General features: G+C 45.6%; 2 protein-coding genes across 3 annotated transcripts in view; one reads left to right on the forward strand and one right to left on the reverse strand.

Moving 5' to 3' along the window:
- Positions 1 to 27868, reverse strand: part of Tdg (Thymine DNA glycosylase) — a 614020-nt gene that overhangs the window by 566798 nt on the left and 19354 nt on the right. The window lies entirely within an intron of this gene.
- Positions 19 to 27862, forward strand: Inr-2 (insulin-like receptor-like). Of its 2 annotated transcripts, XM_076784773.1 has the most exons (10): positions 19 to 152; positions 3358 to 3604; positions 13573 to 13678; positions 16191 to 17570; positions 18828 to 19453; positions 19694 to 20229; positions 20573 to 21065; positions 21132 to 21376; positions 21713 to 22354; positions 23424 to 27862. In XM_076784773.1, the coding sequence occupies exons 2-10, from the start codon at positions 3455 to 3457 to the stop codon at positions 23440 to 23442; spliced, it is 4197 nt and encodes a 1398-aa protein (XP_076640888.1). In that variant the 5' UTR covers positions 19 to 152; positions 3358 to 3454; the 3' UTR covers positions 23443 to 27862. The 2 variants fall into 2 exon arrangements, with proteins under 2 accessions (XP_076640888.1, XP_076640887.1); XM_076784772.1 differs by having other exon boundaries at positions 21713 to 27862.

Consider the following 27868-nt stretch of genomic DNA (forward strand, 5'->3'; position numbering starts at 1 on the left):
AACTCCGTGAGCCAGTTCTCGAAACTGAAGGGGTGCCGACTAGTCGAAGGGTTCGTACAAATTCTACTGATCGACAACGCCAAGCCGTCGGAGTATGCCAACATCTCTTTTCCGGAGCTGAGGGAAATCACCGGATATCTGCTGTTTTACAGGTAAACTTTCATCCTCCGTTCATCCTGAACTTACCATGAACTCGTTATTATTATACTGCGAAAAATGAGTAAACACAAGATACAAGTGGCAAATCAAAATGTTGTGAGAATACCAATTTATTATTTGTAACTCGTTAGAATTATTAAGAGAAGAAATAAGCGTCTATGCAACTCGTCTCTTGCAATCGATGCACAAAATTTCGATTTTACACACAGATCCGCAGTCTAATTATTATTTATGAACGTTTCGCTTGACACCAGGACTACTAGAATTATTCAAGAGATTTATATCTTTGGACACGTATTATCAAAAAATGGCTAGAAATTTTGGAAAAACATGTTATTTTCATTAACTAATGTAAAATAGTCGGTTTTGTCGTGTAAAAATAGTGTTAACGTCTCGCTTTGTCAAACCCCTCGCATTGGAATGTTTCAAGCGCCGATATCGAGTTGTAATAGTCGTTGTGAAGTATTTTTGGTAAGTAGATATTCTGAGTCGCGAAATTTCGGGAAGGCTGATTTCGCAGACGAGCCCTGACATGGGCTACAACAGGAAGGATATATCCCGCGCGACGGATCGGCTCGCCAAGTAAAAACGTTCAACGACCGCGTTACGACCGCTTTATGAGGTCCAGCATTAATCCTCCGAAGTCGCCGCAAACTTGCGCGACCAGGCATCGTGCCAAATAGGAGTTAATTCGCGACAACCGAAGCCAGCCGCAGCATCCAGACTACGTCTTAATGCACCCTCGATGCGTTTCGAACTCGCTACTTCGATGCAACTTGAATTTTTTCGACTCTCGCACAGTGCGGACAAGTGGGGCACATCTCACACGTTTATATCACGATGTACGATAAATTCCTTTGGCAAAACTGCATATTAGGAGGAAATTCATATTATTAATCATTTAACAATTATTTTTATGCATAATACAATTTTGCAATCATTATATATCATTCATTTTTATGTATTCTTATTTTGTTTTTAATATATGTTTTACACCTATTGGAAAAGTAATAAGAATGTAAAGATAGATCGAGATTGTTTGGAAGAACAGGAATAGGGATCACTGTAAATTAAATTTTCTGTAAAAAATTTCCTGTATGTATATACATTAATAACCAAATTACGAGAAGTGCCCAAAAACAGGCCATTTGTCCACACTGTGCGTTGCGCAGTTGATTGCAGAAGTCCTCGATCGATATGTCAGAAGTTTCGACATTCAATTATTACAGAGGTCTAGTAACTTTCTAGTCTTTCGTTCTATTCTAGTAAATTTCCTGTAACTTTTTATTAAACCGCTCTATTTTTATTGGACATTGTTACGCATTCAATTTCATTCCAATTTTTCGCTGCATTTAGATAGTCCTTCGTTAACTTTTTTAGTCCCATTTTCACTGGTTCTTTATCTAGATCCATTGATCTCTTTACTGCATCCAATTGCACATTGAAGCTACTGCTAATTAATTTAACACTTTGAGTGTCCACCCAACAATTTCATAAATTCCATACGATCGAAGTAATTTATTTGACGAAACAAAAAGTTGAAAAGTAAATATCTACCAAGCGTTCGAAGCTACATGTTTTACCTTGTTAAAAATGACAAGACGGTATTTATATCGATTTTGTGTTACCTGTATCACAACATGTGCCTGAACAAAAAAGTCGAATCATTTCCCATAGAAGTTTCGATGTAATTTCGATAATTGTAAAATAAAAAATATGAAATCGGTCATTTGACCGGCGGTGGTGGGTTTTCCGTTAATATGTATGATACTGAAAGTACTTTTTCAACTTTCTTGCATGTTGTAGATCCTAACCATTCGCTGCACTCGATACATTAGCGCAAAAATTAATTCACAAATTTGTACAAATAATTCTGTCTCGCGTTTCCGAGAGGCACTGAAAGTGTTAATGCTTGTTTGTTAGAGTACGATTGAAGAAATTAATAAGAATCATGTTAAAATCTTGTAGAGGCTTGTTTCATGGTATTTTTTGAAAATGTTCAGAACCGGTAACGATTCGTAGTGTACCGATCGAAGTACTGGAGGATGGACACTTGGTCGATCGACTGTACGCGTCGATACTTTTCTGCTCGCGTGTGGAACGAGCGAAATCCGCGGCGCGCAAAAATCTCTCTGCCGTCTCTGGCCGATGATAAACGATCTGTGCACACGGAACGCCGCCGGAGAAACCGGCAAGGCCGCCTCCATCGGAGGTGGAAGCGAGCAGAGAGGATCGTCGACTTCCCCTCCCGTCGAGGGTCACTAAACTTCCTGGCTGGCTCTCTTGTCGTTATTATCTCGCCGGTTCCTTCTTTATTTCCTTCCTTCCTTCCTTCCTTCCTCCTGCTCCCCTTCCATCCCTCTTCTTTTTATTCATTCCGCCTCCTGCGATTTTTACACTCTGATACATTAAGAAATGCGAGTGTGCGTACGGAAATCATGTTCACCGACAATGAACGATTTTGCGAAACTCTCTTATATGTATTAGTAAAATATCTTCGGAGAAAGTGATCACTGTTAACTGACAAAAGTGAACATTCTTCGAACGTTAGTTAATATGCTCATCAAATTTATGATTGATATATCTAATGCCTTTCTTTAAAAAATTCTCGAAAACTAGTGGTTTGCTGTCTCGCGACAAAATCGCGAACCGTTCTACAGAGACACTTTTACTTCACCACCAGAACTTTGAAGAAAGTGGTGATTACTGCTTGAGCAAAATTCGGAAGATTCCTTAAATGTTGGTGTTTGAAAAAATTCCCAAAGAAAAAAGGGAGAAAATGTTGGTGTTTCAGAAAATTCCGAAAGAAAAAAGAGAAAAAATTCCAACCCAGACATACTAAACAATTTCTAAACGCCTCTGATGTTTAGCAAAGTAATTCGTCGACAGGCTTTTCAGCATTAATAACGATTGCATTAATTTTGCACCGCGATAATTGAATAATGTCTTTGAGAATTATTGTCCGGACGGAAATTCTCGCATCGAGGGTCACGGGAGCTTCCTGGCTGGCTCTTTATTACTTCTTTGTTTCCTTGGTACGCGGCGGTCTCTTTTCCCCGTGGTCTTCCGGCTTCTTTTCTCCGCGTCTCTCGTTCTTTTCTAGCATCGTAAAGCACGTGGTCCGTTCGGTCGGCTAGCCGGGCCGGATTTCCCATTCACAGCCGGCTTCATTCTTTCCTGTTCTCGTTTGTTGCACAGGGCGGCGGGGCTGCGCAGCGTCGGTCGTCTGTTTCCCAACCTGACGGTGATCCGTGGCCATTCCCTCTTCATCAACTACGCCCTGATCGCGTTCGAGATGATGAGCCTGCAGGAGATCGGGCTGCACAGTCTGACCACCATCATCAGAGGATCGGTGAGATTCGAGAAGAACCCGGCGCTCTGCTACGTCAGCACCATCGAGTGGGACCTGATCGCCAAGGCTGGCAAGGGGGAGCATGTTATAGTGGTGAGTCCACGGATATTGCATTCTCCATGCGTTTCACCTGCGTTTAGGGCCGGCGAAACGTTGCGGAGCCGAAGAAGCTGATAAAAAGATGCAGTCCCCAATGAAAAAAAATGAAAGGATGATCCTGGGGGATATTTAAAAATATGATATAGTCTTCACACAATTGTAGAATAGTCGGGATAAAATTTTAGTGCTCAATAAAACAATTTCAGGATTAGTTAAAAAGTTATGGGGTTTGCCAGTCAGTCGTAGAATCTGCAAAAAATTGTAGGGTCCTCGAACGAGTTGTAGAGTCTACGAAATTAATGCAACAAAGATGCAGCAGCCAATAAATCAATTGTAGATCGGATAGAAAAGGATAGGGCTCGATAAAACAATCACAAGGTCAGCTAAAATATTATAGGCCTCGCCAATCGATAGCGCAGGATCAGCGAAAAAAATTGTAGAACTTATCAAACAATTGTAGAATTGGCGAAAATGTAATATACATTCGTCGAAACAGTGATAGAACTGGCAGAACAATTGTTATGAACAATCTACAAAAGATTGTAGGGCTCGATAAAACAATTGTTGGATCCGATAAAAAATTATAGGGCTTGCGAAGCAATTGTAGGATTAGCTGAAAAATTATAGGGCTCGCCAATCGAGCCCACGATTATCGGGCTGGTCGATCAATTCTAGGATCCGAGAAAAAATAATAGTGTCCTCGAAATTGCTGTAGAATCTGCGAAACAAATGTGGAATTTACAAAGCGAATAGATGTCCTGCTGGGAAAAAATTGCAGGTCTCGTGAAACAACTGTAGGATCAATGAAACAATTTTGCGGAGCTCACCAAGTCATCGTAGAACCTGCTAAAGAAATGGAGTCTAAGAAGAACTAATTTTTGCCAAGTTTACAGTCATTTTTATTGGAGTACAGTTAGCATGAACCGAAGGAACTCGTATGGAGGCTCTTTCGAATGCAAAGGGGTCGATGCAGTGACCATTACAATCAACTTCAACTTTCCAGCTTTCGGTGTCGTAAATGAAATTACTTTGACTTGGTGGGAAATTTTGAGGTTTGACATTCGGCACTTAGCGCGATAATATCGGTAACTGAGTAGCATTTAGGCTCTCAGTGTCCGCTGGCAAAGGGGATGCATCCGGAATACGGCAAGAAATCGCAATATGTGGCAGGAATGGTAGCGACGGTTTCTGACACGGGCCAAGTCGTAGACATAGTCTTGCCAAGAACTCTGTAACCTGTGTACGGTGGCATTATTTCGGCGGGGAACAACGAACCAGAGAGCATCGTCGACGAACGCGACGCGACGTAACGCTCGCATCGGTAAACAATTCCATTTGCCTGGCCAGTAAATAATCGTGCGGCCTGGCAACGCGAAGTAGAAGATGGTCTTAAGGAGCAGACTTAGGGTCGCGGGGGAGAGAGAATGCCAAAATGGCCAATAGAGAGAGGGAACGCCATTTGAATAGGGCTGGGTTAAACGAGTGCAAGTGGGATGTTTGATACAGTGTGCGAGATTCGGCTGGATGGTCGAGCTGTAGGAATAAAAGGGAAGTGGTAGAGTAGACAGTGTCACCGAGTAGACACGTAGACGACGGTACAGATGTGTAGAAAAGTAGAAGAGTAGGCTGTGTGAAGGAGTAGAAGAGTAGGAAATTAGAAGAGTAGAAGAGTAGACAAGTGGAAGAGTAGCGAGTAAGACAAGTAAAGGAATAGAAGAGTAGATATGTAGAAGAGTAGACAAGTAAAAGAATAAAGAGGTAGGCAGTGTGTAGGAGTGGGAGAGTAAGACAAGTGACGGTGTAGAAGAGTAGACAAGAAAAACAGTAGACAAGTAGAGGAGTAGGCAGTGTAAAAAAGTAGGCAGTGTAAACGAGTAGAAGAGTAGACGAATAGAGAGGTAGGAAATGTGTAGGAGTGGAAAAGTAGACGAGCAAAGGAGTAGAAGAGTAGCCAAGTAGATAAGTAGAGGAGTAGGCAGTGCAAGGGAGTAGAAAAGTAGACGAGTAAAGAGGTAGGCAATGTATAGGAGTGGGAGAGTAGACAAGTAGAGGAATACGCAGTGCAAACGAGTAGCCAACTAGATAGTGTAACCAAGTAGTACACAAGTAGCCAATGTAACGAGTAGAAGAGTGTACGAGTAAGTTAAGTAAGACTAGTGGAGTGTGCAAGAATTGTATACAGTAAGTGAGTACACGACGAGTGCAGAGTATAGTCGAGTAGCAAGCGAGTGGCGGTGCAGATGTCAAGACATGGTTCTAGCAGCTTAAACGCAGTATCTTGAGCAAAGTGCTCGATCAAGGGGTGAAAAAGAGTAATACGTTCATGCGACCGGCTGGCTGGTGAGTAAACGTGGCTGGAATGCGCTTGTGCTGGTTGTCCCATCGCACCGCGCCGCTCCGTTTTCTGCCGGGCAACGCAGCCGTGCGCGCTATTTTCTCCCAGAGTTCTTTGTCCGAGAATACGCGGCCCAGACGAATCGAGTCGGGACGAGACCGCGACTGGTGAGATTTTCCGGCGCGTTCCGTCGAATCCGCGCGAACCATCGAAGCGTCCGTTTGTCACTCGACGACCAATTGCTTCCGGCTCGACGGTTCCTCTTGGACGACGCCTTCTCTCTCTCTCTCTCTCTCTCTCTCTCTCTCTCTCTCTCTCTCGCTGACGCGAGCGTCCCGACGTCTTTTCTCCTCAGCCTCTCCTCACCTAACCTCTCGTGTCGCGCAACGAGGAGGCCAGAATTATCGGCCGGTTCCAGCGTAAATCAGAGGACCGCGTTCTGACGGCAGTCTCGACTATTTCTGGCGTAGACCGACTGTCCTCGCGGTACCAAGGTAATAATACCGTCATCTTGACCGCGGGGACTCGCTTACGCTCGCACAGTTTCCCCGTTTGGTCCCGAGACTCTGTGGAAACACGCAAACGAAGCTCCCAGCACCTCTTAACAGCTCGAAACTCTTAAACCTTCCGATACTACCGTCGTTTGTTAAAATTTCGACTGCACGAGTCACACTGTCGGTCATGAAAGAGTCAATAACTGTGAAAGTTCGTTCATTCTTGCGCGTGTCGTCTCTAATTGTAGTTACTCCCACTTTAGGCGAAACGATCGCTTCCCTTAATCGAAAGCGGTACCGGAGTGGACTAAATCAATTCAAATTGGACAATCAACGATTCAGGCACTGGGTGGCTGAGTCGAGGAGTCAGCAATAGGATGCACAAAATGCTCGTGAACTTTGGTGATGCCAGTGCTACCCTAGCCTAGAGTAGGCAATTATTTTCAACCTATTAGAATTATGGGGGTGTTCGGAAAGTAATTTCCTTTTTTTTTCTTTTGGTGAAAATGAAAGACGATTGTCTTATAGTGTATGTAGGGACTAGAGAAAGTTAGTAAACTGCTGAACACGATTTATGGTATACGTGGCTAGACAAAGCTATTTTTGAGAGAACTATTTAGTTTCATACCCTAGCATGATTTTAGTTCGAGGTAGTCACAGTCTCAATAGCTGCACACGGGTACCATAAATCGTGGAGTGCCGAAGGACCTTCGACGAGAGGGCAGCGGTAGTCCGCGACCGGAAGAGCCTCACGTGCGTAAGGTCTGGAGGACACCAGCATTATTTGGAAGAGATTTTTCCCTTCCACAAAGGATAGAGAGCATTATATAAGTAGACAGGACGATGAAAACCTAGTCAGTCGTTAGCTACCAGTAGAAACGTCACTCTGTCAGTTTTCCGTTCAGAAATAAATCGTTACAACAAATATCACGTGTTCATTGAACAAGACCTCAACCACAGTGTATAAATATTTTATTTAACTATATATTCTCCATTTTGGTGCAATACCAAAGTACCCAATTACCCAATTTTGTCTTTATCAGCTTCGACTGGCCTCCCAGAACGTGGTGCATCTTCAACATCAAAATTGCCGGAATGAAATTTTGCAAACCAGTTTTGGCACTGGCGTTTTATCAATACACCCTCTCCATGCACATCGAATAATTTTTTTCTTGCTTCATAGGGCACCACACAAAAACTATTGCGCAGAATCAAACAAACTTTTCACGAACAAGCCTTGCTATATCAGTTGTCAAAATATATAATGACAATGCGGCTTAAGCGTGAAGTTGGCTGCGAAAAACATACAATTACGTCCTCTGTTAGGAAAAAACGAAATTACTTTCCAAACAACCCATATTAGAGAAAGAACGAAGCAATTGATGCAGAAAATGTTTACTTTGCATAAAGATCCGCAGTCCAGCTCTTACAGATACAGTCAGCTCTTGCAGAAGGTCATCATCGATGACCGATGCGGCAGTCAACGTTGTCTAACGCTGTTTCGTGATCGTTTCTTAAATCGTCTGCCACCGATAATCGCCAAGAAGCCCGGGTCTCTGTTCTCTTCAAAGATTTGAATCTCTTTGCCCGGAGACCGAGCGATATTACACCGGATTTGTCAGGGACACCCTTTGCCGGAAACGCTTTCTGATGCGATTCCGGGGCTCGGATAAGAGTTGATCGTAATTCCGGAAACGGTCCGCCGAAATATTTCGCGACCTTTCAATCTAGTTGATCGAACTACTCCTAGTCTACTGTAATCGGCGGAGAATCATCAGGTCCTTTGTAAACGAACCGTGAACGAAGACTTTAAAACCATTCGACTCGCCTTCCGTTCGCTCGACGCTCCCGAGGTGCTTAAATTTAAAGTGGAGATATAAACGTTAGAAATTGATCTGTCCAGATTTAGACTGAATCCCAGTACCTAGCAGGTTGTCCTGAAACGGTGTATCGCATTAACCCCTTGCCCTACAATGTCGAGTCATACTCGTGATGAAGAGCCTAATAAATATGTATGTTATTAATTTCCTTTACACCGAAATGAAATTCTATTTTGGCGTTCTTAATGTACAGCTATTGAAGAACATATTAGTAAAGAAGAACGTACAGGGTGTTCGCTATAATTTGTACCAGCGTTTTTTTTTCGTAGAAGGTAAACATTAGAAAAAAACCGAAGAGGAGGTAGTTGTAGTATATTTTACTAGCAATATGAGAGCGTATCTCAGTTTTTTTTGTATTTTTAATATTTTTCTAGAGACAAAGGTGACCTTCATTTTTTAAAATGGAATGCTAAATATTTTTTTACGTCAAATGAAAACGGACATTGAGACGGGTTCAATCATGTGGCATACTATGGTCTTCAGAGTCATACAAGGGCAGAAATAAAAGAAATAGATTTTACATTTCGTAATATTGTGTTTACTAGTATGTTATAGTGATAAGACTACATGCCGTGTTCAATGTGACTTCCGCTGACTATGTGAATGTTTATGTTTTGAAAAGACAAGCTTATTCCTTTAGTTCCACGGTACAGTTGTGCGAAACAACCAGCCAAACCATACGTTATCATTATGTATCGTTATTCTACGCAGGAAAAAGTGAATATGTTAAATATATTTTACGAGTGTAATAAAAATAAGAGACAAAGTAAACTAGAGTACGAAGAAAGATATCCACAGAGAGTACAACCTAGTGAAATTCAGTTTCTCCATCTTAATAAACGTTTCAATGAAACAGGATCTGTAGTAGAGTCAAAACATCAGAGGATCCGGCAAATAACTCTTTCAGAAAACAAGCAATTAGAAATACTTCTTCATTTTCAAGAAGATCCATCTACTTCGATAAGAAAAGTGGTCAGACTATGTGATATTTCAATTGCATCAACACATAAAGTTCTACAATTGTACGATTACAAACTTTTCAATTATCACAAAGTACAAAGTCCCGAGCTATCTGCTTATCCACGACGTACTGAATTTTGTAATTGGTTCCTAACAAATAACATGAACGATTCCAATTTTTATAGAAAAATATTATGGACAGATGAATCCAGTTTTGATAATAACATCACGTGTAATCGACATAATGCTCACTTTTGAACGACCGAGAATCCGAAATTGAGAAACAGGCAAATTTCCAAGTACGATTCCGAACAAATGCTTGGTGTGGAATTATTGATAACATTTTACTAGGTCCATACTTTTACACTGGAATTCTAAATGGAAATAAGTATTTACAATTTCTAAATTGTGAATTTCAAAATTACTGATCATCACTGCCATTGTTTCTTGTACGAGACGTATACTTCCAACAAGACGGGGTTCCTCCTCATAATTGTAGATCGGTAAATCATTTCTTACATAATATGTTTAACGATAAATGGATCGGACCATACGGGCCTGTAAAATGGCCTGCAAGATCCCCCGATTTGTCACCAGTAGATTTTTTTTGTGGGGACATATTAAAGATATTGTTTGCACGGAGAATTGGACGATTTGCAAACTAAGACAAAAGAAGCCTGTGCATCCATATCTAGTGCAACATTGGCAGTAACTATCAGGAATGTAATTAGCAGGAACTCGGAAATGCATTCTTGCTAATGGAAGTCACATTGAACACGAAATGTAGTCTTATCACTGCAACATACTAGTAAATACAATACTACGAAATGTTAAATATAGTTCTTTTATTACTGCCCTTGTATGATTCTGAAGACCATAGTATGCTACATGGTTGAACCCGTCTCAACGTCTGTTTTCATTTGACGTAAATAAATATGTAGCATTTCATTAAAAAAAAAAAAAGGAGGCCACCTTTGTTTCTAGAAAAATATTAAAAATACAAAAAATTGAGATACGCCATCATGTTGCTAATAAAATATACTACGACTGCCTCTTCTTCGGTTTTTTCCCAATGTTTAACTTTTACGAAAAAAACGTTGGTACCGTAAAATAAATCGTAGTGTAGTTAAATCAATGCAGGCAATGCAAATTCATATTAGTTATTTACAAAAACTCGGTTCCGGTTCGGAACGCACGGTGTAAATTCGCGACGCGCGGTCGCTGGCGTGCGAAAATCGCGAGAAAAATCTAATTGGAGACGCGCGATGCTTAAAAATGACTGTTCGGCCTGTTCGAAAGCCGTCGAGTGGCCGGTGACAGGCTGCGGACGTCTGCCCCTCGCGAGCGGTCGTTAATTTGCAAAATGTAACGCGGCCCTCGACGCTCACGGCCTCGTTATCGCCGGCGATATTCGCGACACGAGCCCACGTACCGAACGCGTGGCATCCACGCTCCGACCTCTTCAACTTGTCGCCTGGAATTACGTCTATGAACGTTCTCCCCCTGTTCGACAATTTTTCTTACCGGACAAAGCGCCTCTGTTGTGCTCTTCTTCCTTAAAAATGGAAGACGGAAAGAAATTGTTCGCGTATAGTTACAGTGAACCCTCTTATAACGCGATTAATTCGTACCGCGGTACAAGAAGCTCGGAATTAATTCAAACCGAATTGCGATGAAATTTGACATAAATCGCAATTTTTGCTCCGCGTTATAGGTTTCACCGTGCTCGATAAATTATTTTGATTTTACGGAATCGTTGAGGTCGGTGGATGAGAACCAGTATGGACAGAAAAAAGCTTAACGAATCGAGCGATTCCCAGCCGGTCGACGGACCAGCGGAAAAAAGGTGGCAAGCATCGAGCGTGACGAGACGCGCGATAACCTCGCGGAATGAGATTTATTTTTTAGGAGGGTGGATGACTCGGGCTTTTAATCGCACGAAGGAACACAATGTTGCGAGTCTTGGGAGCCGGGAACGCGATTGCTCGGCCGATGGTCACGCTCGCGCGAATAAACCTCCACTTGTGCTCGAGATGCAGCGGCTCCGAACCGATCGCAGGACGATAGTTCTGTCCGTTTATGTATTCGGTGGGTCTCGCTCGAGTGAGAATGATATTAATGGGTTGTTCCGATCGTAGTCTTATTTTCCTGCAATAAGCTCCGCTGACCTTCCGAATGTTCACAGAAACGCCGAAGCAAAATCCGACAAAATCCGACTGCCATGCATGTTTAGGGTCATGCGTTGTTTATTGTTTATCAAAATCACAAGCCTCGATTCATTTAGATTCATAACAATTTTTATAACAAATTCGGTCGTGACGCAAGTTGGAAAATTCCTATGGAACCCCACGCGACGCGTTGATTTTCTTTTCGACTCGAACGCCAAACCGATAAAATAATATGACACAATAAAGACATACGATAAGCCAACATTTATCAAGAGAAAGTGGGATACAGGAATTTTTTTCTTTAACTTTCTATCTCGAACAAGAGAGCATTAGAAACGATCGGAAAGTTTCGTGCGTCGGCGCGGATCCCGATTCCCGTCCGAAATTTTACGGTTCGCTGAAAAGCAATTTTCTAGGGAATGAATGAACCCGGAATGCATGGCTAATTACTCTTTCCCTCCGCCAGCGGTTCGTTTCGAACGTCATGGACCGAGCAGCTGACGTCAGAGACGAACGGCGTCGCCGTGGTCGAGGCTGTTGCAGCAAATCGAGAGATCGCGATTTAGCTTCGCGCTGAAATGTTCATTTTTTGATCCACATTTGTACAGGAACCTCTTCGATCCAGATCTCCTGGAAAATTTTAATTCTTCGATCTAAACCTACCAGTAGATTTTAATTCTTCTATCTAAACCTACCAGGAAATTCTAATTCTTTGATATAGTATCTTGACAAAATTTCAATATATTTATTCGCAAGGAATTGAGGGGAAGTAATCGGACTCAAACTAGTGCATCAAATAATTACTCACTTCAACTCTACAGTAATTGCAATATCCTGGTATCGAAATATTGTAAAAAAAAAACAAAATGGCAAAGGGGATCCAGCATTTGTTCCAAGTTTGGACCACTTATCGCGGAGGTATTGTTCCAAGTTTTTCGATTTTCGTTTTTGCGAGTTGTGGAAGGAATAGCTGGTAAATCGAGCGGCGTCTCACCTTCTGCACCTCGTTTCTCTCATCCGGAGCGAAAGAATGATCGCGGGAGCGGGTCGCGAGCGTGATCGATGGAACGTGACCGGGTCAGAGGGTTAATTAGCGAGCCGTCGACGCGTTAGTGGATGCTCGTGGCTTTTCAGCGTAAAGAAAACTGGCTACCGGTGGCGTGGAATCGCAGAATCGCAGTCCACGTGTGTTTGTCCTTCCTCCGGTTCTCATTTCGCAATTTTGATCGTTCAGTCAGGACACGTGGGCCACCCACAGGTGCCTCGGCGACGAAAATAGGGTGCAAATTGGCCACACTGCTGCACTTTACATTTGTTAGCCGAAAAGAGATGACGCTGCAACGCAACGAAAGGATTAATATTTTTAAATATTTTTATTTGAAATTGCTGTCTTGAAACTGTGTTTCCTGAAAGAGAATTTTCTTAGGTAAACTATGAATCGTTTTAAACGAACTTTCCAATGGCTTTTCGAGCTGTGTTGTTCTCAAAGTCGTTGTATATTGTAGTCGTGTTATGCTTTGAAAATGTGTAAAACGAATTCGATAGTTTTCGGTCGTTAGCGTTTGTTCATATTTATAGGCACAATGCCGAAAGCGCTGTTTACCGAGACTTTCTTCTTGAGAATGGCTGTCCGGGGCCCAAGGAGAGCACGCGGAGCTCGAACAAAAGCCGCGGCAAGAAGAGATGTATCGGGATCCCCTAGGTGTATGGAAATAAAAGTTGGCCAAGCCGGGGAAATAGTGCGACGCCGGTAAAAATAAATAATAGAAGGCGCCAGACGTATCGATCCGAGGCCGGTTTCTATAGCCCCCGCCGGAGAGTTAAGAAATTCTTTCGCCCCGTGCGTGGCTAACGAGGAACCGAGCCCACCGCGTCGAGTTTCTGCCAAAATACGTGACCCGAGTCTTCCTTTCCCCGATCCCAAGACGTCGACACGATCGGAAATGGCTTTGCGAGCGCGTTAAATAGAGCCCCGACATGGTCTGGCTTGTCTTTTGTCAAAGCCAGCATTCGTTTCTTTTCGGACATTCAAAGAATTGTGAAAATCGACTGTGTGCCAGTTGATTAATTTATAAGGCGTTCATCAGGTTAACTAACGCTAATATTTTCGGCTTTCTTTTCACAGGGAAACAGTCCGATGAACAGCTGCCCGGTGTGCGAGAAGCACTGCCCGCAAAGACCGAGCAATCCGGATGAGACTCTGTGCTGGAACCAGAAACACTGCCAACAAAGTAATATTTTGTTATGATCGTGATCGTTATTAAGAAGGTAGCTCCTTGCTACCAAGGAGCATGTACTTGCTTCACCAAGCATTAGAGACATCCTATCTGCAAGAATCGGTGTAAATTGCTCCGTAGGGCACGGGTTTGGCTTCATTGAAATCCAGAGTAACGAAGTCATGCCCCCTTAGGGCGGTCTGCAAAAAAATGCCAACGAATTTACGTTCCCTTGAATCTTTATACGAAAAACAATTCGACAAAACAACGTCCCATGGAGCAGGTCGGTGTGAAGTGCAATGAAACCACGCCCCTCGGTAGACTCTGCGAAGAGGCCGCTGAAACCACGCCTCCTTAGAGCACTTTATGCACGCCCCTCAGGGTAATTTAAATTAATATGGCATTTACGGCACGCCCCACGGGGGCACTCTATAAGGAGAAAAAAAATCAAACCACGCTCCGAATATACTCTGCGTAGAGTCTAATGAAACCACGCCCCCTTGGGACGTTTTACATAGAAGGAGCAATAACGTCACGCCCTTTAGAACACTCTGCAAAGACAATTAAATCATGCCCCTTCAAAATGTCTTTACAGAAAGAACAAACAAGATGATTTTCTGACATCACCAGGCCAAAAATTCCTCTATAGAAAGTATAAAACATTTTTTTGTTTAATGTTACTAGTCCATCACCGGTCCATTGAAGGGCATAATTTTGAAGATGCGAGAGCAGAAATGATGCGTACAGGTTCAGAGGTGTGATTATTGTTTAGAGCAGTTCGAGATTCTCTGTTTCACCAGCTAGCCCCGTTACCTCCTCGTTGTTCTGGTCTCTAGTGCTCGGTAGAGGTTCGTAGACTCCGCCGCGGCGAATCCGACGCGGTTGAGGGGGTCTCGGGTTTCGGAAGCGGCCACGTCGACGAGTTCAACGACTTTACGCGTACGCAAACGCACCGCGATCATCGATTACCCGTGAAACTCTCGAACAGGGCCGTCCGGGGAAGCTGTCTACGTTAGTACGTGAAATCTCGCCGGCGAATGGCTCGACGGGAGTTTCTGGAGCGACGTTGCCGGACGTCAACGTCGCGAAGGAAATCCCCCCTTGTCTACCCATCGAAAAAGACAGAGAACTATGTTCGCATCTCTCTCTCTCTTCCTCTTTCTCTCACCTACCTTCTGGAATTATCCGATTATCCGTTGGCCTTGCGGAAAATGGAGTCTGTCCGACCCGATTCGTTTCATCGAGAGAAAAAGGGGCGACGAAATTGCCGACGCGCGACGCCCGTACCTTCCACTGTCCTCACTTACGTCTGTGCAGGATCTCAGAAACCCACGCGACGCTGTTCGATTATAATCGTCGGTCTGTTGACGTTTGAACGCGTCGTTGCATACCTGATTTCATCTGATCCGTCTGATTCTAGCTTTTGTATTATTGATAGATTTTAGATTGTTCGAGTAGGATGTTTCTCACCGCGAAATTGTGGACTATATTAATTTGGCGTACAACGCGAGACTACGCTGTTCCATATGAATCGGAGATAGGACGTTTGTGACGAAAATGGGGCAGTTTCTCCAACAATCCTGAACAGTCGATCCAACTCGAAGTATTGCTATTGGGGAACAGTAGTTTCTTCGAGATTGTGTCGTCCCTTTCAGACAAATCGTCTTCTATCGACCGCGGAGGGCGTCGCTGGTTCATTATCAAGGACCGTTCCCTCTCGCAGAAATTGCAGGCCGAGTTCCTACTGCGCCGCCACGTGTCCCCGCGGCGAACGTGACAGGACTTTTTGCTGATGGGAACGGTCCGCGATGAACAGATTGTTTACCCGGATCTGCCGGTGGGCTGTTTGCGCCTGTATTCGCGAGATCGATGTTAACTGCATTTCTTCTGGTCGGCGATGGCTCGGTTGCTCTTGGAGAACCGTTATGCAATTGTAATGTCTTTCGTTGATTAGTTCGTTGATTAAATCGGATGTGACAAAGCCACGCCTATTTCGATCTCTCTGCGCAGAGGGGGCAACAAAGCCACGCCTATTCGGGTCCCTTTGAAAAAAAAAAGTGCGGTAACGCCCCTCTGACCAGAGAGAGAGAGAGAGAGAGAGATAGGGGGGGGGGGAGAGAGAGAGCAGCGAAACCACGATTACTCAAGCCCTTCCACGCGGAAAGAGCAACAAAGTCACTCCTACTCAGAATCCGCTGCACGGAGAGAATATGGAATTCACGCCTATTCAGCTGCCTCTACGCGAAATAGGCGTGGCTTCGCTGTTCTATCTGCGCAAAGGGGCGTCAACGTTTTCTTTTCGCAGACGAAGCCGAGCAGGCGTGGCTTTGTAGTTTCATCTGCGCAGACGGATCAGAATAGGCGTGGCTGTATTGCTCTCGATTTCGACGAAGTCTCGTCAGTGCTCCGCGGAGCAAACTAACCCATTATTTATTCCGAGAATCGTTCGAATCAACGAGAGACAGAAGTCACAGCAAGGTCTAGCAACGAACGGACGATTGTATCGGGCTCTGTCTTCCGGTTTCAGTTTGCGAGCCAAAGTGCGAGAACAACGCGTGCCACAGTAACGGCACATGCTGCAACTCGTTGTGCCTGGGCGGGTGCGACGGTCCGTCGGCGTACGACTGCAAGGTCTGCAAGAACGTGGTGACGGCGGACCGCGAGTGCAGGGATCAGTGTCCAAACGGGACGCTCGAGTTCATGGACTACCGGTGCATCCCGGAAGACATGTGCCGCCGTATGGAGAAGCCTCGCGAGGCGTACAACGTGAAGCAGTACCCGTACAAGCCGTTCAATGGCACCTGCGTGATCGAGTGTCCGCCGGGCTACACCGAGGAGAAGGTGGGCGACCTGAGGTCCTGCAAGAAATGCGAGGGTCCCTGCCAGAAGGAGTGCGAGGGCGAGATGGTGGATAGCATCGCGACGGCGCAGAAGCTGCGTGGTTGCACACGGATCAAGGGCAGCCTGGTGATACAGATCCGCGGCGGCAAGAACATCGTCAAGGAGCTCGAGGACAATCTGAGCACGATCGAAGAGATCAACGGCTACCTGAAGATCGTGCGCAGCTTCTCCCTGATCTCGTTGAACTTCCTGAAGAAACTGCGGCTGATCGGCGGCAACGACGACATCAATCCGAAGTATTCGTTGCTGGTGGTGGACAACCAAAATCTGCAGGAGCTGTGGGACTGGAGCTGGCACAAGGAGATCAAGATCATGTCCAAGGGCAAGCCCGGCAAGCTGTTTTTCCACATGAACCCGAAGCTCTGCCTGTACAAGATCGAGACGCTGCGCGAGAAGGCGGGCCTCGATCCGTTCACCGAGTACGAGGTGGCGCCGAACAGCAACGGCGACAAGGTCGCCTGCAACGTCACCGAGCTCAAGACCCGGGTCGGCAACAAGTCTCCCTGGAGCGCGGTGATCGAGTGGGAGCCGTTCATCCACCACGACGCCAGGTCGCTGCTCAGCTACGTGGTCTACTTCATCGAGGCGCCAAACATGAACGTCACAATGTACGACGGCAGGGACGCCTGCGGCGGCGACGGATGGAAGGTCGACGACGTCTCCATCTCGAAGAACTACAGCACCATGAACAGCTCCGAGTCAAACGTGCAGACACACTTCCTCTCGCAACTGAAACCGTACACGCAGTACGCATACTACGTCAAGACCTACACCATCGCGACAGAAAGGTCCGGCGCCCAGAGCAATCTCACCTACTTCAGGACGCTGCCTGAAGCGCCCACCACGCCCAGGAACTTCAAGATCCAGAGTTCCTCGAGCAACGAGCTCAAAATGTCTTGGCGACCGCCGCTACAGAAGAACGGAAACCTGACCTATTACCGCATTGTTGGCCGCTGGGAGCCCGATGACCCCAACTTCATCAACCAGAGGAACTACTGCAACGAACGTGAGCATCTTCTTCTATTCCACTCTTTTAGCGTACACTGCTGAGTTAATTGTATCTCGTTGCAAACAAATTGCAGTATTAAACCTGTCGCCCGCCTAATAGCACCGCACACGAACGACGCCAGATGTGCAGCTCAAATGTGGATGTGTCTACCTGTCCGTAACAGCACAGCATCGAACTCCTCTTTTTTTCCTCCTTTTGATAGGAATAAGTACGTTGATGTTGGTCTGGTGTCGTTCATGTGCGGTGCTGTTAAGTGGGCGACATCCTTTAACTAGAACAGAAAACTACCCTCATAGGGAATGTTTCACCCTAGAGTTTTCTAGCTAGGTCAAAGTGCGATTTCAAGCAAATACGATTTAGCTCTAGTTCAGACACGGCGGAGACCGCGCGGTGCTTATGTACGTTAACGTCTTCATATTCGTTCAAAACTGTCCGAGCGGTACAACAAACAAACCGCGCGATCGAAGTGTCTGAACTAGGGCTTACATTAGAAAGGGTGGTAGGGTGTCGAGGGAAGCGTAGCGCAATCTCATTCGTCTGACCTTGGGATAACCTTGGGACGTTCTATGAAGAATTATCACTAGACTGCGGATTTTATGTATCTACGGTATAAATGGATAGGTAAAACGTAAAACAATAAAACGATTGGAAGAATTTAATAGTGTCGTTACATTACCATCAACTTATTAAAATGATTAAAGAACGACACTTTTATTTGATTCCGGTGCCTTGCAATTGATTCAGACAATTTTTATTTTGCATAAAGATCCGCAGACTAGTTATCACACATCCCTCTGCCTGGTACCGAAACGTTTTCAACGTCGGGATCTCTGTCGTGATCCTTCACGTGACGATCCGAGGTTCAGTATTGTCAGACCCTATGGAATGTCCTATGAGACGAGGCACTAAACATGAACGTAGCAACTCGAGTGCGACAGAGTTGAAGTTACCCTTCTCAGATAGCAAAAGGACTTGCGCTGGTGTTTCACTGCCCCGTCTCGTTCGGCAAAATACAGTGAATTCTCGATATATGTCAAGAACACGGGTCTTGCCAGCGTCATGTATCGTCCAGGAGACATACCCGAGCCGTGTTATGTTTACACGCTTGGCGGCCCCTAACGGGGTACATCCCGCAGTGGTGGGGATAATTCCGCGACGTTTATCATCTAGGCCTTGGCGACATATATAGAGAAATCACTGAACAGAGTCTAAGCTCTAGGAGTCTTGAGAAAAGATTTTGCGGGTATTTTCTAGCGATCCTACCGACGGATAAGAAGGCGAGCTCGCTGGACGAGGAAGAGCAGCAAAAGCGACTCGTGGTGGACGAGCAGACGGAGCAGTCGATCACGTTGCAGAAGTCGTGCAAGTGTTCGGACCGGGAGAACGATCAGTCGCAGAGGGAGAAGGAGGTCTCGAGCGCGATTGCGTTCGAGGACGCCCTGCAGAACCAGGTGTATGTGAAGCGGAAGTCTCGGAGGAAACGCGATCTCGAGATGCCCACGGAGAACGCCTCGCCAACCTACATGGACAAGATGGAGAACAACACCTGCACGGAATTCGTGAGACATATACCGAGCACGAATCACTCGTTCGTGATGGACAGGCTGCGGCACTTTGCTGTCTACAACGTCGAGGTGCAGGCTTGCAGGGCCCAAGAGATGAACGACACCTACAAGAAGTGCTCCACCAAGAGCATGAGAACCTTCCGGACCATGCCCAAGGAGAACGCCGACAACATTCCGCCGGACTCCATCAAGATCAGCATGTCCAGCGAGAACAACAGCCTCACCATGGTCACGCTTCAGTGGGAGGAGCCTCCGGAGCCGAACGGGCTCATCGTCACCTACCAGATCGAGTACAAGAGGGTCGACATCGAAAACGTGAGCGACACAGATAAAAACTGTAAAATAAAAACTTTCTAAGTCGACTGTGAGAAACGGAGATAACATGGAAATATATTTTCTCTTTTAATAATTCTAATAAAACGGAAATATTGGAGAAATATTCATAAGTTCTTTTTAGTATCTTCAGAGTTTCGAATTTTGAATAATACTTGCATCGCGGTTCTATTCTTGGAAGGAAAATGTTCTTGCTGGACATCGGGTCATTGTCTGTTGCAGTACCAGCCGATGCCGATCTGCATCACCCGTCAGAACTTCACGAAAGAGAGGAAATCGTACGTGCTGAGAGGTTTGCAACCGGGCAACTACTCGGTCAAGGTGCAAGCGACAAGTTTAGCTGGCGTCGGCGAGCCTACCGATGTGAAATACTTCTTCATCAAAGAACCGAACACCCTCAGCATGTTCTGGATGCTGTTCTGGTTGATGTTGTGCACGTTCATTCTGCTGTTCTCCGCCTCGTTCTACTACGTCTACAAGAAGAAGTTCATGAGGAACGCGACTAGTTCGACGCTGATCGCGACGGTGAATCCGCAATACGTCAGCATGCCGTACGTGTTGGACGAGTGGGAGGTGCCTAGGGAGAAAATCGAGATGCTGAAGTCGTTGGGGAACGGGTATTTCGGTATGGTGTACGAGGGGATCGCCAAGGACATCGTCAAGGGTAAACCGGTGGCGCGTTGCGCCGTCAAGACTGTCAACAAGGACGCCACCGATCGCGAGCGGATCGAGTTCCTGAACGAGGCGTCCGTCATGAAGTGAGCAATGACTAATCAATCTTATTACAATTCTGTAGATTAGGCCTGGCCAACTGATTTCTTTCGATTAGCGTCGCCGTAAAAATTCTCTCCGAGGAACACATGTCACGTTCCAAGAATTGTCCCACGTACGTACCAATGGGGGGGGGGGTAACACTCTCAAAAATCAAATGAATCAATGCCCCCACTACCTCGTTCCGATTTGCACGAGCGCGAGTCGGAGCACGATAGTAGGGGTAGCATCTCGAGCGGTGACACACCGTGAGCAATCAGTTGTCCAGGCCTGCCTTAGATCAACATTGTCGCAAGTCACCCAACGATCTCGTTGTGTTTCGATCAACAGGGGTTTCGACGCACACCACGTGGTGAAGCTACTGGGCGTCGTGACGAGCGGCCAGCCGACGCTGGTGATCATGGAGCTCATGGCGAATGGTGATCTGAAGAAGTACCTGAGGGGCCACAGGCCAGATGGTTGTGACGAGTCGAATCCGCCGCCAAAGCTAGAAAGGATTCTCCAAATGGCGATCGAGATCGCCGACGGAATGGCGTATCTGGCCACGAAGAAGTTCGTACACCGTGACTTGGCTGCTCGGAACTGCATGGTGGCCGAGGACCTCACCGTCAAAGTTGGGGACTTTGGCATGACCAGGGACATCTACGAGAGGGACTACTACCGCAAAGGTAGCAAAGGATTGCTACCGGTTAGGTGGATGGCGCCGGAAAGTTTGAAGGATGGCGTGTTTAGCAGTTACTCTGATGTGTGGAGCTATGGAGTGGTGCTGTGGGAGATGGTGACCTTCGCGTCGCAGCCCTACCAGGGTCTCTCGAATGACCAGGTGCATGTCGCTTTGAAGGTTCACGTCAGAAGGTTCGATACTCTCTTACCAGTCTCTGTTCTTCAGGTTCTACGCTATGTAATCGATGGAGGGGTGATGGAACGACCGGATAACTGTCCGGAGCTGCTCTATGACTTGATGAAGCGCACTTGGAGGCACAAGGCGACCAGGAGGCCCACATTCATGGACATCGTCGCCACGCTGCTCGACCACACCGACAAGACTAGCTTCCAGCAAGTCAGCTTCTACCACAGCGTCGAGGGCATCGAGGCCAGGAACCAGAACAAGTCCAACTCCTCGCAGTCCGACGAGTGAGTGAATATACCTAGTCTAAAAAATACATAACAAATAGTACTGTGCAGAGTAGAGCATGTTCGAGACATAGCATGGTCCTAAAGATCCTGCACAATGTTGCAATAGGGGTAACTTGATGACTAGACGGCGGATCTTTATGCGAAACAAAAATTGTTGGCGTCAGTTGCTAGAAACGGTTACCGTACAGACCTTCCTTTGTTAACACTAGTTATACTTATTGACTTCATAAAAATAACAAGGATGTGTCTATCGAAATTTTCAGCGATTCTTTTTATAACATATACCCGAAGAATTAAATGATCTTGTCTAAACCGACGCAACTCCGTTTCTAGGCACCTGGAGCTGTCCACGCTGCAGGACCTGCACGAGGAGGAAGCAGAAGGCGAGGAGGACTCTCCCCTTCGCCACGACTTCGGCGACTTCGAGAACTTCAAGCCGGGCAGCATCAAAAACAGCTTCAGCCCTCGGTACCGACTGAACTCGTACGGGGAAAACTCGAAGGCGACTACTGGCAACTGTCACAACATGAACTCGTCAAACGTTCCTCTGAAAGCCGGCTTCGACGACTTCGACGGCGTCTCCGGGGACTCGATCGCTTCCGGCAAGGACACGTTAAACCTGCCGTTCGTCGAGGATAGTCTCAAGTCCTCGGTGAAGAGTTCGTCGTTCATGAATGCGAGGAGCGCCTCCCGGAGCAACCTGAGCCAGCTGTCGATTGGCAATAAGTCCGTCAGCCCCAGGAACTCTAGCAAGAGGAGCTATTTAGGGAGCCCGAACTCGTCGAAGCTGGCAAATCCTGACTACGAGAATGGTAGCCCGGAGATTCTCTCGGCGGCTGAGAGGAGGGAGATGGTACCGTTGAGGGTCGACTTTCCGTCCATGGAGGCCATCGACATGGATGGTGCCGGTGTCGAGAAGAGAGACCCAGTCAACACGGCGGAGTACGTCAACAAACCGGAGACCCTGAACAACGGGTACATAGGCAGCACCACCACGTAGTCTTAGAATCCCTCGCGGCGAGAAGTTCGTCGCGAATCATGCTCCGAGGCTCGACCAGACCGAAGACACATTTCAAAACGAAATTCTAGAGTTCTCGGACCAGGAGTGAACCGGTTGACTCCATTTAGAACAGTCTAGAAGGCGAGGACAGTGTCTGCGAGATGAACGAGGCTACAGAAAGTATCCTATACGGACTTGTCGAATGCTCGTTAGCCTTGCGCTTCGAAAAAATTCTGATGAACTCGGACGAACTGTGTGCAATCTGATTAGAGATCCTTCGAACCACATTTCAACATCACAAGCTCCGAAGCATTTTTATGCCAGCTTTATAACAGTCTGGCTGATCTGAGGCTACTCGCACCTAATTTTCCAAGCTTGAGAGACGTTGTCATGTCTGGTGATTGACTGGTATCTTAGCTACTGCCGCTTAGAATGACACGTTGGTTCTCTACGGACCTCATCTTGTTTGTCCAAATTCGATGAATTGACGAATTTTTTCAAAGTGAAGATCGAACTCTCTTGGTCTAAATAGACCAATCGTTCTTGTTCAGAGATGCTTGCATCTCTGATCGGCTGAAGAGTCCTTGCAGCTGATATTAGGTCGGGTCTCGATGCTGCTGCATCGACCGTGTATCATAGATCTTCGAATATAGCGTGGGTATCGTGAAGAATCCTCCTGAAATCGCTGGTGTCGTTTGACCGTACCGACTACCTGCAGAAACAGTGGTTTCCAGCGTTTTGGAAATCGTCGATACTCTTCAAGTAGGTACCTACGGCCGGAAAAGAGGAATCACGAACGGACATGGTTCTTATCCGTGGAGGATCGAACCACGAGTGTCAAGAAGCGCTGATTGCATATTTTTTTCGTTCGTTCCTCGATTCTCAGGCTGCAAAGTCGCCTACATCGATAATCGTGGCCCGCGAGATCATTTTGCGGAGAATTAATGGTAGTCGATGGTTTATTTGAAACTAGCTCTAGAGATTTCTCCTAAGGGAAATAATTCAATTCAGGATTGAACGAAGACGGTTTCTGTTTGACAACAGGAACACCTTCATCCCCTAACTGAGCAGGAGATTTTCTTTCATCCATCGCGTTCAATTTGAAACAGATTTCGGAGCTATCATCTGGGGAGCTTTACTCGCGGTTACCCAGGCTCAGCAGACACTGCCTTTTTAAACAGCCTCGCGGTATGTGGACGGACCGTTTTACGAACAATCGGATAGGACTATGGCGACCTGGGATCAGCGGCGTTGCTGACCCCGCGAGTTAATTGACAACGTATTATCTCGACGAAGATTTGTATGTCGATGTTCGGTTGCGTTACATTCGCTGACACGAGCCGATCGATTGTCGAGATCGATGCGACCGCGTCCAGATGTCCAGGATCTTGGTCAAGGATCGTTCAAGGTAGCTAGTTCTTAATGGATTTTTAAGCGTGTACAGAGAAGATTGAATTTTCTTCTTATCGTTGAATCTTTCTGGGACAGTTGGGAGCTGAAAATAGTCTGACATCTATTTTACTACCTTCGAGGCGTATTATGCTATCGCGAATGTTCATCAGACTGATTCTCCTTAATCCTCAATGCTGATTCGTATTACTTTCCATTTGTTAACGACTATGAATTCTTCGAAGTATTTTAAACTCGAGAGATTAACAGTTAGTATATAGTTGAAGGGATAAGTTTGACGTGTTCATATTTGACACAGTCGAGTCCAGTCAAACTGCTATTGCTGTTGCTATGGAAAGAATTGACTGAGAAATCTTTAGTTTCGATACATAGAATTTTAGAAACTGTTTTCAGGCATCGCGTCGGGCAATGAACGCCTTGTCCTACGATTTCTTTCGCAGCCACACGATCATTAGCACTCCTTTATGGTTAACAATTTCCTAGTAGAAGTCTGTTGCATGTCTATATTTTTCTAACGGCTAAGTATTGACAACAGAAAAGTAGGGATTTTATATCGACTCGGAAGAACTTAATAACACACCTAACGGACTGTGTCTGAAATCTTCGCCGCTCGTTGTCACCAGGGCAAAGGGTTACAGTTCATATAGAATTAATAATCACGTAAGACTCGAACTCCAAACTGTTCCATCACTTCAAATTCTCACTTCCAGTTCTAGATCCAGCAACTAGAACTGCGAACAGAATTCAACAAAAGCGTTTAAAACCAGGAACATGTTTTCATTGTTACGTGTTCAGTCTCTTAGCCACTAGTTCGCCGAGACTCTCTGAAACAGAGATTTTGGAGACAATCGCAACCGATCTTGACGGGATCGGCCGTGCCCGCGGAGACGAACGCATGTTTCGTTGTATCGATAATAATTGACAACCCCGGCGAACCGAGGTGGCAATTAGGCGTGCAGAAGCGCGCGCCTCGGGGTTACGATTTTATATTTTCCAAGGATCATCGCCTAGCTGCCACCTCAACCGAGCGTGTAGGCTTCTTCGAGTACTATTATTACGTATAGATTAGATTAATCAGCGATCGATGGAGACGTAGGCCACGACCGTTCCTTCGCCGAGCTGCGAACTCGCTCCAGACAGAAAGTTCAGGGGAGCAACGGCAAACCTTTCGAGCAATAGCGAAGTTCAAAACCGGACCTCTATGTTCCAATCGAGCTGGCTCTTTCGTTCCGAAGAGCTGCTTATCAAAATTCGGGATACCGTGAAAAGATTCTTTTCATTTTTAACGCAATTTCAAGATCGCTAGTATTTTTCAAGGCAGCAAACCTCGTACCTTTCAGACACAAATGTCCTGAGATTAAATGAACGAAACGGGTATGATTGTGCTCTATCATGATACAGTGAATTCTGAATACATGTCACGAACACGGGTCTTGCCAGCGTCATGTATCGTCGAGGAGACATACCCGAGCCGTGTTATGTTTACACTCCTCGGCGTCCGAGGTCTCTCGAGCTTCGCAGACCGTGACGGGGTATACCCCGCGGTAGTGGGGATAATTCCGCGACGTTTATCATCCAGGCCTTGGCGGCATATATAGAAAAATCACTGTATTTAAGAAAAATCGGAAGTGGTCGTTGAAAACGATGACTTTGAAATCTTGTTAGAAAACGACCTACCTTTTGAAATTGTTCGTGCAACTGTAAATAAGACAGACATTTATGCGATGCAATTAGTTGAGACAACCTGTATTTTAACGAAAGGATCAAAGACTCATCGATAACCAGCGAAAGATTCGGTCGTGCTGGTCCACGTCTCCACTCGATTCCGCTTCGATTCCGCTCGGCGAACGCGAGGAACCTAGCATTTCCGGTCCGTGTCCCCAAAAAGTTCTCCCATGTTGAATCGTGCAATAGAGTACAGTAAAACCTCGTTTCTATGAGCTAGCTTCTGTTGACTGTCAATTGTAGTCCACTCGTAGCCTCTATTACCCCGACAACAATCCAGTATACTCTCAGTTACAAACACAGATACAGATTCGACTAACTTCCAAGTAAGAATAATTTAAAAAAAATGACTGTTCAATCTCAGTTATCTGAACGTCTACTCCTATTATGTGAACTGGTACTTGAACTACTATTAGTGCATGCTTAAGCGTCTGCTTAATCGGGACCGAATATGGACACTTAAGTGGCGTTGCGACTTTAACTGGAAAAAGGAAAGGGGACGTGCGTGAACGAGTAAACTACGGATTTTACGCATTTATGACAAAAATGGGTAATCAACGGGTAATCAATTACCCGTGAAAGCGTGAGAACATTTAAAGAATTTAAAAGTACATATTTGCAGTCTATGAATGAGATACCATGATTGAGTGAATTACGGATTTTAGGCATTTATGATAAAAATGGATAATCAATGGGTGATCAATTACGAAACCGTGAAAACATTTAAAGAATTTAAAAGTACTGTCAATTTGGACAATTTTGCATATACCAACACACCGGGTACGTATCAAGTTTCAATCGGGTCGACGTTCCTTTTTTTTTGGAATTGTAGAGGAGATAGCGGCGGACCGCTTAAGTGTGCACTACTGTAGATAGCGAGAATCGTCTTCTATTGTATGAAAGGCATTGTCTCGCCTGGAAGATTCATGTAAAGGAGGTTTTACGGTACGGCCGAATTGGTGCTAAAACGCGGACCAGGCGGACACCGGTTTGCGAGACTGTCTCTCGGCGCCGATCGTCGAGCGGAAACCGGAAATTCTGAAGCGTCCGGAAGCACGGTCCCGCGTGTCACGCTTCCGAGTAGAGAGAACGTAGACTGGTTGTTTCTAGCTCGACGCGGTAGCGATCGTCGAGGACCCGATCGAGCGACAAAACGGTTCAGACGCGACGCGACGCTATGGGGGCCCGGACGTGAAAATCGCGTCGAGAGCTAGCGTCGGGCGCACGCGAGAGGAGAGAACACGATGCCACGAGCACCAGCAGCACCGGCAAACAAAGCGACAAGTAGCTGAGTATAGACGTAAACGAGCCTCTAACACAAAGACTGATTAGCTAAACCCATTTTATTAACGCCCGTATTCGCCGAGTAAGTTTAACGTTTATCGAAACGAAATGGTAGAAGTTCCACATCTATCTATCTATCTATATATACATGCGTGTGTGTACATACATATGTGCGTATATATACATACAAACATACATACATACATACATACATACATGCATACATACATACACACACACATGCATACATACATACATATATTTTCTCATCTTCTCTCTCCTCCGTGAAGACCATCCTATCCCCTTCTTCATTCTATTGTTTTCCAAGTGACCATTTCTCTGCGGTGTAGATCATGCTGACTTTTTTTTTCCATTATGCTTTCTCGCGGCGATCGCACACTGATCGGCGAAATATCGATTAACCCTCGCACAGTCGTAGTTTCAATAAATTCATACCGAATTGTTTTAGTACTCGCAGCGATTTCGATTAAATACCATCGAATCCTTTACTCTACAATTTCATTCACGGCTGAAATAATTAAATCTGTGTCATGTTCGCTGACTTTCTAAAGTAAGAGGAAAATTTATATATGTTCTATACCGACGTTTACTTTCGAACAAGGTGGAAAATTCAAGCTTAGAGATACGTTTGAAATCGTCACGAAGACACTGATATTTTACAGGAAGGAGTTAACTCACCCTCGCTGACACAATCGAATTTTGTTTTGAGATTGTTGTGCGAAAGAAGATCTTCCGTGCTCGGATATTTCGTCTATTTTTGCTTTACACGAAACGCACGTGAAATACATTTTTGTTCAATTTTCCTGTACGAGGGTTAAGGAGATAATGAAATTTCAACTCGACGCCGAAAATTCGGCGAATCCACGTTTCTGCGTTGGCGAACGTGAGTCTGATCGAAGACGATTGTTCGTTGACGATACGTTACGCTAGGACACTGACGACGAATCGCGTCCGACGTTCTCACTCCCTTTCTTTCGACAGATTCACGCGTTGACTTGCGTCGACGTAAAAAATGCTCTGAATAAAACGATCGTGCACGCTTGACGCCT

The sequence above is a fragment of the Halictus rubicundus genome, chromosome 3 (assembly GCF_050948215.1).
Source record: "Halictus rubicundus isolate RS-2024b chromosome 3, iyHalRubi1_principal, whole genome shotgun sequence".
Lineage (NCBI taxonomy): Eukaryota > Metazoa > Arthropoda > Insecta > Hymenoptera > Halictidae > Halictus > Halictus rubicundus.

Excerpts from the sequence above, each read along its gene's own strand:
- Inr-2 (XM_076784772.1), top strand. The coding sequence starts at position 3,455 with ATGATGAGCCTGCAGGAGATCGGGCTGCACAGTCTGACCACCATCATC. Across the intron at positions 19,454-19,693 it reads AGAGGGTCGACATCGAAAAC|TACCAGCCGATGCCGATCTG; the intron begins GTGAGCGACACA and ends TGTCTGTTGCAG. Across the intron at positions 20,230-20,572 it reads AACGAGGCGTCCGTCATGAA|GGGTTTCGACGCACACCACG; the intron begins GTGAGCAATGAC and ends TTCGATCAACAG.